Genomic DNA, 19092 nt, shown 5'->3' on the forward strand with positions numbered 1-19092 from the left:
TACCCACTGAAATTCTCAAAGGATTTTCTAAATTCAAAGAACTATTTATTCAACAAATCCCAGAATTTGAATATTTGTTACAGTTCACCATGTTATTCAAAGTTCCATGGATCATGTCCTGGACATTCTCTTATCAAGAAGCAGCAGACTTAAATCCCCCTTGGCTCAATAGACAATTTCGTCTAAAATGGTGGGATAAAGTCACAATTTCTCAAGCAAACGAGCAGGCTGTTTTCAATCATTATCAATCAATGTATAATCAAAAGCCAGAAATTGAAGCGAATCTTATCAAGAGTCTATCTTCTCCAGATGCTAATCTTATTAGCAAAATTCGTGCCGCTGCAAATTCTTCCCCTGAAGATCTACAACAATTACTTCAAGAAATTCGCAATTCTCCAACTAATTCAGAAAATTCTCCTTCATCTGTCAAAAATAATTTTCAAGATGCTCAAGATCCTTTTGATGATCCATTTGCAGATTAATTAAATTTTTAATTTTGGTGTTATACCTTCAATGTAAGGTATTCTTTCATTTCGTATTTCACCCTCCACCCTTGGTGTCATCCCTTTTTAGGTATTTTGCAAAAGTGTTTGTTATTCAAGGGGGGTAGTACTACGTGTTATCAAATTGTCTTAGTATTTATTCAACTGTTATCAAATTTATACACTATGTGTGTTAGTATTTACTGTTATCAAATTTATACACTGTGTGAGTACATCAATTATCAAAAATATTATCAAATCCTCTGCAGAGATAAGATGTTAAATTATTACAAGAAAACAAACAACTTTTACAAAGATGAAAGAAGATGCTCCATTATCGCAAAAGAAGATTTTCCATTATCAAAAAATGACAAAATATGATGCCAATTTGTCAAAAGCTTTACAGTTTTGTCTGCCACATCTACACTCCGACAAATGCAAGTTGATTCAATAATTCTCAAGATTGATCCGGTAATCCTTCGGTTTCCCGTTTCAAGATATTTCAAGACTCCAAGACTCCTATATATTGAGGAGATATGTTTTAATTAGAATCATCTCTAGGTTCTCTAAAAATTTCTCTCATTAAATTTCTCTCTAATGTTTAGTTCATGTCTAAGAAAAGTGTTCTCCTATCTACTTCTAGATGTTCAAAATCTTTAGATTTTCAAATCATACTTGCTCCAGACGGATGCTCTGATTGTAATTTAAAAGAAGGTAATATATAGAAAATTTTATTCAATTGTTGTATTATCTCTATGACAATCTCATTTCGAGTTATTCTAACTATTAATTCTACAAAGTTTGAAATTTTTGTTAAAATAATACTCGCATTTAATAATAATCAAGTTAATCAAATTCATGCTTGAAATATTTAAATAACTTTTGTTCTTTTATTATTCATCATGTCTGATTCAAAGATACAAGCTAATCGTCATTATTATTGTAATCAATTAAAAGCTTTACAAGTTCTAATCAGTAATCATAAGTTTATAAGCAAAGATAGAAAACAGTTTTATAAACTAATGTATGATTTTTATCATCAAAAAATATCTGAAACTACTTGTTAATTTGTTCCGCAAAGAATGGTATCAGAGCCTAGGTTCTATTTTTGATAGTTATGTATGATATTTCTGTTTGTTATTTGGTTAATTTTTGTTTGAAGAATTTTAAGAAAATTATGAGTTTTGTTAAGAATGATACAGAGACCAGACCAGTGATTGGTTGGATTAGCGTAAGACGTGCAAGTATGGTAAGTCGCGGAGCCGGACCACAATCATCGTTGGGCTGATGCCCTCTCTGTTCATCCTAAATAGAACAAGTAAGTTTTCTTATAAAATCTTTAAACTAAAATTAATCAAATATGAGTAGATTTTCACGCATATTATCTAAAAAATATGATACTGGTAAAAATATCATGAATAAAGAACAAGATTATGATGATAACCATATAAACTCTATTGAAGAAACTATTGATAATATAGAACAAAATTTAAATGATTGGACTATACCTAAAACAAATATAAATACAATTTATAGAATAAGGACTTTTGATTATTTTCAAAGTTACTCAATTAAAATGACTGAACAAACCCTATCCATTGGTCAAGACCAACAAAATATAAATTTGTTATCATCAAGATCTATTTTTGAACATAAACAAAAATATAAATTTCTTCATTTAGGTCTTGTTCAAATTGCTATCAAACCTCTTTTTAGAATTGGTGTTGATGCTCCTGTTCTCTTAATATTAAGAGATAAAAGACATATAGATTTTCAAAATTCTATTTTAGCTATGGCAGAAACAAATATCGCAAATGGACCAATTTATTTTATATATATATATATATATATATATATATATATATATATATATATATATATATATATATATATATATATATATATATATATATATATATATCCAGAACAAAACTTATGAATCTCTTCTCTTGTGATTATGTTACTCGACAATGGCGCTTTCATCTACATTCGAAGAGAGACTTTATCAAATGGAGGAAACCAGAAACCAACGCCTCTCTCTTTTGCAGGTATCATTCCTTAAATGCTATCACACAACCAGAATCACATTCTATGCTGCAAATATTTGATCGAGATCATTGGTAGGCCGAGAAAGAACTCCAGCAAAATAAATCTCAAGCTCTAGCTTCGAAGCTTTCTGGTATCAGATACATTGAACAGAGGTGCTTCAAGCTCGATCACAAAATTGCCTCGCAACAATTCATCATTTCTTCCCTCAAATCCCAACTCGATCGCCTTGATTCAATCTATCTTAATCAAATCCAGCAATTCAGGTTCCTATCATCGAATTCCCGTTTTTATCTTCTCTGTTTCGTACTGCTGACAGTTTTGTCCTCAAATTAGGCTTTTGAAAAGTGAAGTGGAAAATCTGGAAGGGTTAGATAAGGAAAAGGACAAGTATTATGCGTTGAAAGCTCGTGAGATTGACAACTTTAGGGCTCGAACTGAGGTTTTTGCTACTGAATCCCAAATGCGTGTGGATGAATTGAGGAATTGTGTGAATGAGGTAAGATCATTATACCAGTTCATAATTTTCCATTATCGCATATGCAATCTTTCTTTCTCGCTCTCTTATTAACTGTTGTTCCATGTTATGCATTTGTATATAAGAATTTTTGAAACAACTCAAGTTGATCACCCTCTCCATTTCGTTCATCTTTTCAATTTCTAGAATGCCAATTGAGAATCAAACTGGATTAGGAATAAATGAACTTTAAAAATTATTTGCATTCTATTGATCATTCTATCAGCTCCAATCGAGTTTCATCCAACTTCAACACAGCGCTGGGTACTCAAATAATCCTGACTTAGCTGCAGCCGAAATGAGAAAATCTGAACTTGAAGCTACAAAAGCGTCTTTAGATAGAAATTTGGCTTCTAATTACAACACAAGGGCACAGTTGCAAAAGCAGCTAAAGAGTTTGCTTATTTCACAAAAAAGAATGGAGGAATCTTGAAAGATAGGATATTTTCAAAACAATGGATATAGAATAGACGAATATCAAAACTAACAAACGATTGTATGCAAGTATAAAGATTACTTTTTTTTTTTAATTGATCAATATTTCTTCCTTATACACAATAATATGAACTTGTAGGCACTTTATATTGCATTGATAACTGAGCCTAAACCAAAAAAATGTTCATATATATTTATATTCATTTATGAATTATGATTATGTCATTTTATTGACACATGAGTTTAATATACATAGAATCCGGCTTATGATCTGTATATATTTTTTCACTTTATTTTATGGATTTTAATTGACCCAAACACGTTTGCGATATTCCCCAAGTGCCCAAAGTGGGAAAATGTTCCTGTACTCTGCATAATGCAGCATGCAATTCTTCATGTAGACTCCAGTAATCTCCTACAAAGTTCATGTCACATGTTAAGAGAAATGATTGGCCAAAAGGGTAAAATAGGAAATATAAAAGTTACCTGTTGAGGAAAATCTCCATTATCCATTTGTGCATTAATCAATATCTTTGCTGCTTTATGCAAGGGCGTTGGATCTCTTTCAGCCTACGAATATCAATATAAATATATATTAGCCATGAATATTAATAATTAATACTTGGAATAAGCTTAGGGTCTGTTTGATATGCATTTTACTGGGACTGGTAAGAGGCTGGATCTGACTCGGTCAGACAGAGATATAATCAAACAACATGGTTTCAGTCAGGTAGAGATATAATCAAACAACATGGTTTCAGTCTGGACTCAGTCAGAAGTTCTAACTCGGTCAGCAACTATCAAACGACCCCTCAGACTGTTTATTACCACAATTAGAAGTCTCTGATTCGGTCTTATAACCTCTGGGGTTTGGTCTGACTCAGTTAGATCTGACTCAATTAACAACCCCTGACTCAGTTAGATCTGACTCAATCAACAACAACAAATAATGAAAAATACCTGTCCACATAACATAAGGCCAAGCATAGCCCATGATGTTTGAACTAAATTTGTTCGATTTCCATCCAATGGTGTGTATACTTCACTAGGGCAAGACTCTATGCTTTCTCCCCATCCACCCTCTTCATTTTGTGTTGAAAGGAAAAAATTTACTGCTTTACGAACTGATTCACTGTTGTTATATGTTTTTCCAGCTGAAATTAAGCCTCCTATTGTAAAAAATGTGCCATATAGGAAACATATTCCCCAATAACCATACCTATCAAATTTCATAGATTTTCATAAATACAAAACAATACATAGATTTCTCAAAGTATAATGTTGTAATAAAGAAAAAAAACTTGAAAACACCATGCTAAAATTGGTGGTTTTTTTAGAGTACAATGTGGTAAATACAATAGTAATACACAAATAAATGAAAGTAAATTTCTATTTCTTGAATTTATCTTACCATGAACCATCATGCCATTGTTTTTCCTCCAAAAAACCAACTGCTTTTGCCACAGAAATTTCAATTTCTTTCTCCCTGTGCCCTGGGTGCAATCTTTTGAAGGCTAAAAGGGCTTGAATAATTGATGATGTGCACTCAACATGCCTAATTAAATTAAATCACCCAAATAAGAAATAATATTATATTATATATTATTAATAATCATATGTTAATAATTCGTAAGGGACTTACTCTTTCTCTACAACAATGTCTGCAAAAATCTCTGAAGGATTCAACATCTGAAGAAAAAGTAGGTGTAAAAAATTGATATTTTACATTTTTATATTTAAAAAGTTGACATTTTCAGTTTTGAATTTACCTGTAAATAGGGTTGAGGGACAGGTGGCTCCCAAATAGCAAAACCTCCACTTATAGGACTTTGTAAATAAAGAAGGACATTAACAGCCTCATATAATCTTTCATTATCAGCCTTTTCTCCTGAAATTTCCTCTGGCATTTGGGATAGTAATAAAAGACACTACAAAAAAAATTTAATTTTATAATTTTTAATAAGCATAATTATTTCCCGAATATGTAAAAGAAAAAGAATAATACCTTAAGTGCTTCAGCTGTGCAATCTGAGACAACCCAACCTTGATCTTGGTCAGAGAAAGTCCATGCTCCTTTAGTAAACTGTCGACACATTTTACTAAAATCTCCAGATGGGTTTTGTTTAATTTGGGATTCTTTTATATAAAAATGGGCTTTTTTAAGGGAATCCCCATATTCTTCAACCATATCACTAGCGATTATTGCTTGAGTTGCAAGTGTACAATCCCATACTTGGCTCCCGAAACTTTGCATCTTCATTCCATCTTCTGCTAGCCATAAGTAATCCGGAACCCTAGCAAGATGATGCTTGAATTCATCCCCGTTTGGATTCTCTGCCCACCAACACATCATTTGCAAGCTCTGCATCCCAAAAAAAAATAAAATAATAAAATAAATAAATTAAAGGATTACCACTATGATCTGTTTGTTACACATGACATGACAGAACAGGTTGTACTGCGTTTGGTATGCATTGGACCGGGACCGTGACCGATGTCAATGAGACAAAATTTGCAATTTTTTGTCCCATCCGAAAATATAGAACAAGGTGGGAGAGGGAATCACTCTCGATCTCTCGACTGTGAAAAAGACGTAAATGCCCTTGTCATCCTCATCATCCGAAATATCCCTACAAAGCTTGTCCAGTCCGGTCCACTCTCGCATTTTCCCGTGTAACAAATGTAGCCTAAGGCTACATTTGTTACATGAGAGAGGAGTGGACTGGACAAACTTTGTAGGGCTATTTTGGATGATGAGGACAATGAGGGCATTTATGTCTTTTTCATAGGCGAGTGATCGAGAGCAATTCCTCTCTCACCTTGTTATACCTTTTCGTGTGGTACAAAAAGTTGCTATTTTTGTCCCATTGACATCAATCTCAGTCTCAGTCCAATGCATGACAAACTCAGTACAACCTTTTTAGTTAGGTTCATGCGTAAAGCTTGATTACCTTTTCAACACATCCGATGGTGATATATCTACTCTCTTCAGCACTATATCGCATTAGTTCAACTGCTCTTTTGAGACCTTTTTCTCTTAATTTCTTAAAAGGCCAATACTTAAGAAGTGGCTCGCTGAAGTAGTTAAGACTATCCCACAACAAATCTTGAACTGTTGAATGAGGGTAGTAGAGATCTTCCTGCATCCAATTGAAATCACACAAATTTTTTCAAGATCTCACACAACTACTATTATTACCCTTTATAAGCATGCTGATAAAAATAAATGATTGTAAGAAGAACCTTGCAACAGTTGTGGCGTTGTTTATTCCAATTTATGTTATGATATGGGATTGGATGAATTTCTTGTCGTAGTTGCAAAACAAGATCAGTGATTGGACCATGGAATTTTCTCCCATACAAGTATGACATGGGCATATAAGTTGTCCGACAATAACACCACATTTTTGCTACATCACAAGTAACAAAAATAGTCAGATCAACTAAATTTTTATTTTTCCTTCTGTATTCAACATACTTTGTTCACAATTTCATTTGCATAATACGATAATAGCCCACGAAATTAAGATTAGAAATAAATAAATTTTACTATTGTACAAAGTTTGGTATCTTTTATACTCTTCCATACACAAGTTTTAGGTGTTCGTTAAATAAAATTTATCCAGCGACTATATATATATATATATATATATATATATATATATATAAAAGGACATGTATATACCTGGATGATATGGTAAAGTTTCTGGGAAAAGCCAAAATTCTGGCGGAAGTGGATTGCATCCATCCCATTCATACACCCCAAGCACCTGCTCATGAAGGTACAAAAATTAGTTGATACATACTGTATCAACAACGTGCCTGATGCATGAAGTATCAAGGTTGTATCAGGCACATAGTGTGTGATACATATGATATTGTATCAAGACATATTTGACATTCACAATATGTATACATGTATGAGCCACAATGTGCCTCATACATAAAGGCACATGCACATGCATGTTTCAAATTAAGATGTGAGTTTGTGAATTTTTTTACCGATAGATAAGTTTTGCCCCAAGAAGGAATCGACATTGCACCGCCATGTTCGAGTATCCACTCCCTTGCTCGGCTCACTGCACCATTCCCATCATCGGGTCCTTCTCCTAATAACCGTAGGGCTACATAGCTTAAAGCAGATCCAATCATGGTGCTGTGTCCTTCTATATAAAATCCCCACCCTCCATCTTCATTCTAACAAAATCATTATTTGAAGTTTTACTTAGGGGCAAATGCAAGAAATAGCAACGCCTTTTTCATTTATTTGTTTATTACACATCCTACTTCATTTCTTTTTATGACATTAAATTTTGAGTTTTTGATAATCTACCCAATTATAGAAACATCATTCCAATACAAAGCTATTTATCAGTGATATAAATTGGTATGTTTCAAGGGTAATTAAATTGCACAAAAGTCATTAAGTTTTCAGAAAAGATTGATTTTTACATTTCATTATATTGTGTTTCATCATAAGTTTTATAATTTTTGCAATGTTGACAACTTAAGCAGTTAACCCAATTACTCGTTGGTAACGTGTTGCTGACGTAACATGATGATGTGGCATTGGGTGTCAGAAATGAAAAAAAAAAACTAAAATATAGTGACTTTTGTGATAGTTATCCAAAATGTAGTTACTTTTGTACAATTTGGTCTTATCATAAGAAAAATGAAAAAGTGAAGCATCAGCCGGCCGACAACCGAGTAACCAATTAGGTTTTTTATACCCTAAATAAAAATAACTTTTTTGATCGTTGACATCTTAATTATGTTGTAACAGTAAAAACCACATTCACCAACCAAGTTTCTTCCATTCTTTTTACTAGAAAAGTAGGCAAACATTGCTAGATCACGAGTAAGGTGTGTGTCGCTGAAAGTATTATATTTTTTTATGCTGTTGAACGACCTCCATGATTACGACTTTTCCCATTTCAATAGGCATCGCTTTTCGAAAATTCATGAAAATTTAAATGAAATCATCATCGCTCCAATTGTGATTGGAGCATTGATGATTGCATTATAATAATTAGGTAATCTCAAAAAGCAATACCTAAGGAAACGGGAAAATATGTTATCGTGGAGGTCGTTCAACAACTCACAAAAGATAAAACTTTCAGCGACACACACCTTACTCACACACCTTACTCTTAATCTAGGATGTTTACATACTTTTCTAGTGGAAGAGAACGATTTGAAAAAGAATTGAAGAAACTGTTTGTGAATGTGGCTTTTACTATTACAACATAATTAAGATGCCAATGATCAGAAAACTTATTTTTATTTAGGTTATAAAAAACCTAACCGGTTACTCGGTTGTATGTTGATATTTCATTTTTCTTATGATAAGACCAAATTGCAGAAAAGTCACTACATTTTAGTTTTTTTTTTTTCCAGTTTTGACACCAAGTGCCACGTCATCATGTTCCGTCGGTGCCACATCAGCAGGTAACTACTAGGTTGACCGGTTAAATGTCAATATTGCAAAAATTAGAAAACTTAGTGACTAAGACTATGTTTGGCGCACCACAGCTAGCTGATAAGCTAGCTTATTTTTCGAGCTTTTTTATGTTGTCGTGTTTGGTAAACCAAAAAGTAGCTTTTAAACTAGCTTTTTGAAAAGCTACTTAGACTAGCTTTTTAGGAGCTTTTTTAAAATTTTCCAAATACACCCCTTAATTAATTATAGAAACACATACTCCTACATGTCCTTTTATGTAATTTTATATATTTCAGCTAGCTTTTCAGCTAGTTTTACCAAACGTTATTTTTTATCAGCTAGCTTTTCAGCTACCAGCTAGCTTTTTATCTAACAGCTAACTTTTCAGCTATCAGTTAGCTTTTCAGCTAACAGCTAGCTTTTCAGCTAGTACGCCAAACATAGCCTAAATTGAAACAAAAAATAACACAGTGTTAAAATTGAATTTTTGTGTAGTCTTGATAAGAATTTTTTTTTTTGAAAGTGTAATGTTATAATTTGGTAGATTTTTTTCCTAAGCATACACAATATTTTCTTTTTTCAATACATTGTTGTAATAGAAAGAAATGAAGTAGGATGTTATAGTGCATAAATAAATGAAAATATGTTGTTATTATTATTATTATTATTATTATTTTGCATTTAGCCCTTTGAGTTGACAATTTATGTTTTTTTTCTTCTCTTATATACGAATGGAAACAATTCTTACTTGGTGGTTGTAGATATAACGTATCATTTCTGCCTTGTGTTCTTTGGTTAAATGTGTATCTATGGCTCCACTGATGTACATAGCAATAAGCTGCACATTGAATATATTTATTACAAGGTGTGAATTGACACAATTAACCCCATATTTTTACTCATTTGTAGGTGTATTATGGGTATCTTTCTTTTATGTGTTGTTTCTTCTTTGATTTATGAACTTAGCAAGTATAGAAAGACGACTTAATAGAGAACACGATAAAACATCTGAGACAGTGAAACAAGAATTTCCTCATTAAATCCCAACTTTTTATGAATTTGACAATTTATTTTTTCGTTCCATTTTCATGGTGTACTGTTATTTTTTTTCAAACATTTTAAAACATCATTTATACAATATCAACTTACGAGTGGAGGAGTGAAAAACATAGGACCCGCATTTTCTGCAGGCCAATGACCATCTTTTGCTTGAATTGCACGGTTTAATCGGAGCGCTTTTTTAACTGTGATTGTCACTGCATCATAATTTACTTCTTGATTCTCTCCCAATCTTCTTGGCGGTATGCTAAATAAATCGATTCCATTTTCCTTGATCAACTGCATAAAACTACCGTTTATTATATAACTTTTATATTTCAACTAAAATGGAGTGCGAATTAGCAGATAAATTGTAAAAGACAAATTGCATGTAAAATAAACATTGTTAAAATGAGAGTTTGAGTACCTATTATATTATAATTTATAATCAAATAAAAAAAATATTTAAAATATAAAGTTCTTATATTTGGTAATTTAGTCCTTGTTAGATCTTGGTTTATAGATTATGACATTATGTTCCTTAGAATAATAATTGAGTGAAATTTTTTATTTTGTGTGTAATTTATAAATTGTATACCCAAGTTATGAAAACAATTTGTTATATTTATTAAATATTATATTTGTTTGTCTTTTTTCATATTATTTAATGGAAAAATACATAGGATGAAGCTAGTTGGGTTTGGTGAGATTGAACGTGTCAATAAATTTTTGTTGAGTATCTATTTTCATCTATTCTAATAAATGGAGATTTCTTTTGTCATTTGTCACATTTTCATTCAATTTGCCAAATATCATATTGTGGTTATTTTGAATTAATTTTTTTCCACATGTCATTTTATGAGTTTTTCTATTTTACTAAATCCACATAATATTTTAATGTAGTAATTACAATAAATGTAGTAATAAATGAATATCACTTTTATTAATGAACTTACCTTTTAATTTCAAAATTCTCAAAATTAAAGCTCATTAATTTCTTTTGTTTATTTATTTAAATTATTTGTTTAAATCTACTCTAATAAATGAATGTTTCTTTTGTCACTTGTCACATTTCATTCAATTTGTCAAATGTCATTTTGTAGTTATTTTGATTTAATTTTTTTCCACATGTCATTTTATAAGTTTTTCTATTTTATTAAATTTCATATAATGTTTTAATGTAATAATTACAATAAATGTAGTAATAAATGGATATTAATTTTATTAATGAAATTACATTTGAATTTCAAAATTCTCAAAATTAAAACTCATTAATTTCTTTTGTTTATTTATTTAAATTATTTGTTTAAATTTAAAATATAAAAAAACATTTTCATTATAATAATTCATTATTTTCTTATTTTATTATAAATTCAAAGTTCTCAAATATTTTAACCTTATATATATATATATATATATATATATATATATATATATATATATATATATATATATATGACGTTTATTAATTTACTAGTTGTGAAACTCATGTATTACATGGGTTAATATATATATATATATATATATATATATATATATATATATATATATATATATATATATAAATAAACCCATGTAATAAATGAGTTTCACAACTAGTAAATTAATAAACGTCGTTTACAATTAAACAATAGGTCAACTTCGAACAGTAAACTATTTTTGTTACGTAACTTTATGAAATTATTATTAATCTTTATGATTTTCCACCTGTGTATTTAAAAATACAACAAAGATGTCTATCATGTATTTACTTTTAGCGATTTTATTTTTTAGCACGTATCGATTGTATGTTTTAAAAGGGATACTGTGGACAAAGATGGAATAATTTAGGAATGGTTTAGTACATATTTGTATTTTCCGTTAAAAAAGTAATATTGAATTATAATTTTCAAATAATAATTATCCGTAGTATATAAAACAAATTTGAAAAAAACTGACTGGAAGTTGTAACTTTTATTTGTATGTTTGGAAAAATAATGATAAAATTTTCAAAGATATAAAATTATCTTATATAAAATCAAAAGTTAAAGTTGCCAAAACTACTTAAAATCAAAAAGCTAAAATTTTTCAAAAGCTATTTTAAGTAGACAACACAATTGGATAACATAATCTTTTGATATGACCATAAAAGCTTAAGTGACCGGTGCTATTTAGGTTTAAGGTGTAATTTAGTCAAACAAACTCGTAAGATATTTGAGACCGACTCAAAATTGAACCGTTGAGTAAAACTCGATCTACTCGAGTATAATATCGAGTTGAGCTTGAGTATCGAAATAGGGTCGTGAAGCTATCGATCTTATTTAAGCTTAAATATACTTACATTTTTACCTTTTATATTTACATAATCGAGTCAAACAGAATCGATTTCTCGAGCATAATCATATTTCTATTACAACTTAATATAATTTTATTATTTAATAATTAATAGAACTGATTCCAACCGAGCTCAAAAGTGTCGATTTAATATAATTTTATTATTTAATAATTAATAGAACTGATTCCATCGGTGAACAACACCCCCAAGGCTTGTAAACATGTTGTGGAGTGACTACCTTAACAATATGACATGCTCTTTACTAGTGAATAGGTTGTCATGATACCCTTTAGCCTTTTATATATATAAATATAAATATATATATATATATATATATATATATATATATATATATATATATATATATATATATATATATATATAATTTTGTATAAAAAGACATAAAACAATTTATAAGTTATGTTTCTTTTCTTTAACTTCAAATCATCCATCGTATACACTTTTAAGACACATAATTGAATATCTACTCATCATATATATATATATATATATATATATATATATATATATATATATATATATATATATATGAAATAACCATATCTTATGGGGTGTTTTCACAATTTAACCATAAAATTTCGAAATTTGTAAAATGACCACCAGATCCACAGAGAGTGCTCTACTGATCCGTTTAACCTTCTAAGGATCTTAGCAGACCTTTGCGGAAATGAGATAGCAACACTAAATGACAAAATTTTTCGAGGGTTTTTAGGTATGAAAACGTAATTGCCCGTTTTTGAGTTAATTATATGTTGTTAGGGTGTATGATAGTTTGTATGAGTGTATGCTAGTTTAGTGATTAGTAAATCCTAAAATTTTGCCCGATTTTTGCCGTGGAAGTATCGTTTCTGCGAAGAACAGATCCCCAGAGGTGTTAGACTCAAGAACATATCCATAGAGCCCCCTCTGAGGATCGATGTTTATCTCTGCGAAATTATTATTATTATTATTATTATTTTATTTTGATTTTATATGCAAAAATGATTATTAAGTAACAAAAATTATTAAAAGAGATTATTAAGTAAAAAAAATATTAAAAACATAGACTTGTTGATTTTGGCATTTTGCTCAAGAACCGATCCTCAGAGCCATTAAGCGATCCGTAGAGCCACCTCTGGGGAACCCTATAAACCCCCAGAATATTTTGTCCTTTAGTGCTGCCACATCATTTCCGCAGATGTGTGCTAAGATCCTTAGAAGGTTAAACCGATCTGCAGAGCACCCTCTACGGATCTAGTGGTCATTTTATAAATTTCGAAATTTTATGGTTAAAAGGTGAAAACACCCCTTAAGATATGGTTATTTTATGAAATTTTTCTCTCTCTCTCTCTCTATATATATATATATATATATATATATATATATATATATATATATATATATATATATATATATATATATATATATATATATATATAAGGGGTGTTTTCACATTTTAACCATAAAATTTCGAAATTTGTAAAATGACCACCAGATCCGTAGAGGGTTGTCTGCGGATATAAAAGTTCATTTCAGACCATGAGCTTTTTGTAGCCACTCATTTCGAAAATCAAAATACATAAAAAAATCTAAAAAGCATATAAAATGGAAAATTTAAATATTTTAAATATTATTTTCATCATTTTTTATCAAAAAAATAATAATAATAAAAACCCCCTTTATATATATAAAAGTTTGTATTAAAATACTTAAAACAATTTATTAATTATGTTTCTTGTCTTGACTTCATATCATCCTTCTTATACACTTTTAAGATACATAATTAAATCTCTAATATATATATATATATATATATATATATATATATATATATATATATATATATATATATATATATATATATATATATATATATATATATATAACGCGAGAACAAGTATATTCATTTGTGATTACATGTATTCATTTGTGGAGAAATGATAAATTTTTACGCACAATCAACATGAATATGCTTTTTCTCTTCAATTGAATTAAAGGCGTAAAAATTTATCATTTCTCCACAAATGAATACATGAAATCACAAATGAATATACTTTATTCTCGCGTTCTCAACCTTTTTGGTGTTCTCATTTGATCCAACTCCTATATATATATATATATATATATATATATATATATATATATATATATATATATATATATATATATATATATATATATATATAAAAGACCAAATCGTAGTCACTCATTTTGAAGATCAAAATTTAAAAAAAAAAAAATAATCTAAATTGCATATACTATGGAAAATTTCAATTTTTTTAAAATATTATTTTCATTATTTTTTTTATCCAAAAAAATAGAAAATAAAAATCCCCTTTATATATATATATATATATATATATATATATATATATATATATATATATATATATATATATATATATATGTGTGTGTAGAGAGAGAGATAGAAAAATAATCTAACAAAGTTTTACATTTAATATTCTAATAATCATAGTAGGTTACTATAATATTTTAACAACTTTAGTTGAATATTAGAATATTACAACTATTTTATTTGAATATTTATAGTGTAATGTGTATTAGCTTATTAGAATGTTTTAATAATTCTATTTTTTTTCATGTAATGTACAAAAAGAACGATAATTTTTTTAATTAAAAAGTGACGAATATATATATATATATATATATATATATATATATATATATATATATATATATATATATATATATATATATATATATATATATATATATATATATATTGAAAATTTCCATTTATTTTGCATTTTAGAATATTTTTTTTCATCTCCAAAATAAATTACTAGTATTACGTCCCCAACCATTATATATGGTTGAGATACGTTGAAAATTCAAAGATTCGTGAAGACTCGATAACTATAAAAAAAATACTTAGATACATTTTATATTATTATTATTATTATTATTATTATTATTATAGGCCATTAAGACGCTTGTTAAGAAGTTAATTCGCTAAAAAGGATGATTATTTGTGCATGCATGCTAAAAAATGTTTTTTTTCCAGCGATTTAAGTACTTAATAAGCGACTTAATGTCTTATAAAGTCAAAAAATGATTAGATGTCTCAAAATATTTTTTTGAATAGACTTTTTTTTTTGAATTTTCTCGAATATTTTAGTTCTCAAATGACCTTAATTCTCTCTCTCTCTCTCTCTCTATATATATATATATATATATATATATATATATATATATATATATATATATATATATATATATATATATATATATATATAGTGAGAACTTAAAGATTTGCGAGAAATCAAGAACTCCTTGTAACATTCAGTCCATGTATAAATCAACTTTTGTGTATCAACCTTCATTGAGGTGGCCACGACGTGGTGGAGCATTTTGTATCGCGGGTTTTAAATGACCACCACGACATGGTGGCCTATAACCACACCATGGTGGTGGTTAAATGAGAAATCCTAATCTACAGGGTTTGCGCCCCTATTTAAGGGAATGTGATGGTTAGGGTTGCTCACCCTCACCCTCCATCACCCTCTCTCAGCCTCCAAGCAAACCCCGACCTCCAACTTGCCTTTTTACCCTTTGGTGTTGATTTTTGGGTATTAGAAGAAGAAGAAGGTGACATTTGGGATTGGATTCAACAAAAAACTCTTCTCATATTCTTGTTGTGCATCTTATAGACTTCCGTAAGCCTTCAAGTTCCATGCTTTTTAGTTCTTTGTGCATAGATCTAGGTTTTTAAGCCTTGTTCTTCATGTTGGGACTTATTGGAGTGTTGGAATTCCATAAAGTTGCCAACTTTATGGATTCCCAGAGTCCCTTTGGGGTTAGGAGTGTTGGATCTGGAATTTCTTAGAGTTTTAAACTATTGCATGTGATCTTTGCCCTCTTTTTGTGCTATCTTGACTTAGTTTGAGTTCAAGACATACATTGGACATGCATGTATATAAAGCAACAATTTTTATGGTGCATTGGATGAGAGAATGCCTTATGTGAAGTTTGAATGAATGGTTTGATGGATTAAGAGCATATTAGAGTAAGCTGGTCTGGACAGTCACCACGGCGTGGTGGATGGCTACCATGTGACTGTTTTGCTCTCTAGTCACCACGACGTGGCTGGAGCTAACCACGACGTGTCGACTGGTTAAGTTGACTTGTTGACTTTGACCTTTAACCAGGGTTTGACCAAGTTTGACTGAATGGTATTTTGGGTAATTGGATAATATTTTGAGACAAGGTCACTGTTTTTTGTATAGGTGACTCGTAGAGTTGGTACACTGAGATGTGGTGTGATCAGCTATCTTTTCTGATTGAGAGATGAGTTTTTCCTCACTGTACTTGTGGGTCGAAGGCACCAATGCCGACCCACTAGATTACGTATCCTGGTATATAGGATGTTATTGTCATGTAGCGATCTGTTAGATCTGTGTCCTGGTATTAGGATGTTGCTACGCGTTAGTGATCCGTTGATCTGCCTTTTGTCTATTGACTGGTGATATGTTTATCTGTTATGTATATGTCGACATGTTATGGTTTTGGGTTGAGACTTTACTGCTATGTGCGTGAGCCAATATACCAAGGGTATTCCAGTCCGATGACTGATTGGACCTGAGGGCATTCCAGTCTGATGACTGAGCGGACCCGTTGTATATTGGCATTCCAATCCGATGACTGATTGGGTCGGGGGTATTTCAGTTCGATAACTGATTGGACCCAACATGCAATGGTGTATATGTTATGTTGTGTGGTGGTACTTTAGGGGAACTCACTAAGCTTTGTCTTGCAGTTTCAGTTTATTGTTTCAGGTACTTCAGATGATCGTGGCAAGGCGAAGACGTGATCGTACACATCCGTCGAATATATACTTTGGGAGATTTTATGATGTTCTGATCTTGTGAAATATTTATATTTGACACTTGACTTGATATGGTTTTGAGATCGAAAACAATGGTTTCTTTTAATTTAAAAATGAAAAATTTTATCGTGTTTTTGGGATTTGACACTCTTATTCCATTTAACATTTATCAAAACCAATACAACAATGAGACTCTAATACCAACGTTTAAGAGAGTCGCAACATGAAAACGTCAATAAACACTAAAATAATATAAATCTGCATTCATGCATATCCAGATGTGCATATATTCACATTTCAAAAAATAAGTTTGTCAAATCTTATGCGTTTATGCGTTTAGATCCTGGATCTGGCTTAAATGCAGTTTTTGGAGTCCAATGGTGGTATTGGTTTAAAAAAATATTGGACGTATTAGGATTTTTCGAGTTCTCGAAAATCATAAAGTTCTCTAAAGAACCTGTGTGTGTGTGTGTGTGTGTGTGTGTGTGTGTGTGTGTGTGTGTGTGTGTGTGTGTGTGTGTGTGTATATATATATATATATATATATATATATATATATATATATATATATATATATATATATATATATATATATATATATATATATATATATATATATATATATAAAGTTGTTTTTGGTTTCCAATCTCGAATATATAATAAATAGTTCATAGTTTTCATAAAAATAAACAAAGATGTGAAATGCATTTATATTGTTTTTAAGCAAATATATTAACCACTTAAATCTACACAAAATGACAAACAAAACACATTGGTTGGTGTTTCAACTTTAAGTGGGAAATATGTGTGGAGTATGTTATAATATGACCTACATAACGTAAATTAAACTTTAAAGAAAATCTAATAAAATGTATTGAGATTATTCAAAATGACATATAACTTGTGTAGTTTGTGGTTTGTTCATATAACTTGTGTATTTTGTGTTTTGTTCTTGATTATTATGGTTATGCTAAACCATATTCATCACATATCATTAATAGGATATTAAAACGCATGTATCATTACAAATCAAAACTTGTTTACACCGTTCGAAAATGAGCAAAATTCTTTTAGAGACACTAATTTAAGATGTTGTAAACACCAGGTAATGTTATATGTGACCTTCAAAACCTTTACACCATTTCGTTTTTAGTTAACTTTTTAAAACTTATTTATTTGATCTGTTAACAATAAAATATAACCCATATTAACGTATTTTCATATAATTTAGTTAATTTACTCCTTCTAGTTGACACTAACCTGCATCCGCATAAGCAGATCGCCACATGGATGAACACCTTCCCTTCGACTGTCTCTAAAATACTGACGTGCATCTTCAACTTCTTGTCGCTCTACCGGAGTTCCAGCATCGGGGTCAAAGTCCCAAATTTGCCGGCCAACAAAATTGTTGGTGGAAAACAAATAATGATCATTTCCTTCTGCTATCTTCAACTTCCACATTGTTTCTTTTTAAAATATGGGATGTTATGATGTGTTGGTATAAAATGAAATGTGGTTTATATAGACTTATTTTCTAAGTACTTGTTCAAAAAGCGTGCACCCAATGACATTCCTTTATAGTGGACCTTTTAGGAAAACAAATATTATATTATTGCAAAGTGGTTAAATTTTTATAAGTAACATATTTATAATTTGAGAATTTCAATATTTACCCCCCAAGTTGCTTATCGTATCCCTACGTGAGTGTAATAATGTTTATATACCCCTATGATGTGACGATTTATATGAGTGAGGGATACATATAATAACACCCTTTAAGATTAGATACAAACAAGAAAGAAACAAATCAATTGAACCGGGTCGTAATCGATTATTGGTTCGAATCGGAAAAACTGGTCCGTCTTTGCCATCACATATATGGTTGACACAAATATAATAAAATCTAATCTTTTGTATATAATAAATTATAAACGAATAATGGGAATGTGTATATATTTTGATCCCCATATGCCC

The 19092-nt window shown here is 30.0% G+C and overlaps 2 protein-coding genes across 4 annotated transcripts; one reads left to right on the plus strand and one right to left on the minus strand.

Moving 5' to 3' along the window:
* Positions 1-2415: 2415 nt before the first annotated feature.
* On the plus strand, positions 2416-3615 carry LOC145124473 (cytomegalovirus UL139 protein). 3 transcript variants are annotated; one of them, XM_079059814.1, is made up of 4 exons: positions 2416-2530; positions 2607-2794; positions 2865-3027; positions 3272-3615. In XM_079059814.1, exons 1-4 carry the CDS (start codon positions 2453-2455, stop codon positions 3476-3478), a joined length of 636 nt encoding a protein of 211 aa, XP_078915940.1. In that variant the 5' UTR covers positions 2416-2452; the 3' UTR covers positions 3479-3615. The 3 variants fall into 3 exon arrangements, with proteins under 3 accessions (XP_078915940.1, XP_078915942.1, XP_078915941.1); XM_079059816.1 differs by having other exon boundaries at positions 3304-3546; XM_079059815.1 differs by lacking the exon at positions 3272-3615 and having other exon boundaries at positions 2865-3145.
* A 33-nt stretch (positions 3616-3648) lies between these two features.
* LOC145124472 (dammarenediol II synthase-like) lies at positions 3649-18652 on the minus strand. Its single transcript, XM_079059813.1, has 14 exons — positions 18379-18652; positions 10070-10258; positions 9669-9758; positions 7483-7677; positions 7166-7250; positions 6724-6890; positions 6432-6620; positions 5486-5842; positions 5250-5408; positions 5123-5169; positions 4892-5035; positions 4441-4699; positions 3967-4050; positions 3649-3895 (listed from the first exon to the last, which is right to left on the minus strand). Exons 1-14 carry the CDS (start codon positions 18577-18579, stop codon positions 3785-3787), a joined length of 2277 nt encoding a protein of 758 aa, XP_078915939.1. The 5' UTR covers positions 18580-18652; the 3' UTR covers positions 3649-3784.
* Positions 18653-19092: the final 440 nt, after the last annotated feature.

This window comes from Lactuca virosa, chromosome 7, assembly GCF_052849685.1.
Source record: "Lactuca virosa cultivar CGN04683 chromosome 7, Lactuca_virosa_CGN04683_v6, whole genome shotgun sequence".
In the NCBI taxonomy this organism is placed as follows: domain Eukaryota; kingdom Viridiplantae; phylum Streptophyta; class Magnoliopsida; order Asterales; family Asteraceae; genus Lactuca; species Lactuca virosa.

What these genes read in the sequence shown, in the direction of transcription:
- LOC145124472 (XM_079059813.1), bottom strand. Translation starts at nt 18,579, where the DNA reads ATGTGGAAGTTGAAGATAGCAGAAGGAAATGATCATTATTTGTTTTCC. An exon ending in ATCTGCTTATGCGGATGCAG is followed by an intron (nt 10,259 to 18,378) that starts GTTAGTGTCAAC and finishes AGTTTTATGCAG; the next exon opens with TTGATCAAGGAAAATGGAAT. An exon ending in GGGGCAAAACTTATCTATCG is followed by an intron (nt 7,251 to 7,482) that starts GTAAAAAAATTC and finishes CTTCATGAGCAG; the next exon opens with GTGCTTGGGGTGTATGAATG.
- LOC145124473 (XM_079059814.1), top strand. Translation starts at nt 2,453, where the DNA reads ATGGCGCTTTCATCTACATTCGAAGAGAGACTTTATCAAATGGAGGAA. An exon ending in AATCAAATCCAGCAATTCAG is followed by an intron (nt 2,795 to 2,864) that starts GTTCCTATCATC and finishes TCCTCAAATTAG; the next exon opens with GCTTTTGAAAAGTGAAGTGG. An exon ending in TGAGGAATTGTGTGAATGAG is followed by an intron (nt 3,028 to 3,271) that starts GTAAGATCATTA and finishes TCATTCTATCAG; the next exon opens with CTCCAATCGAGTTTCATCCA.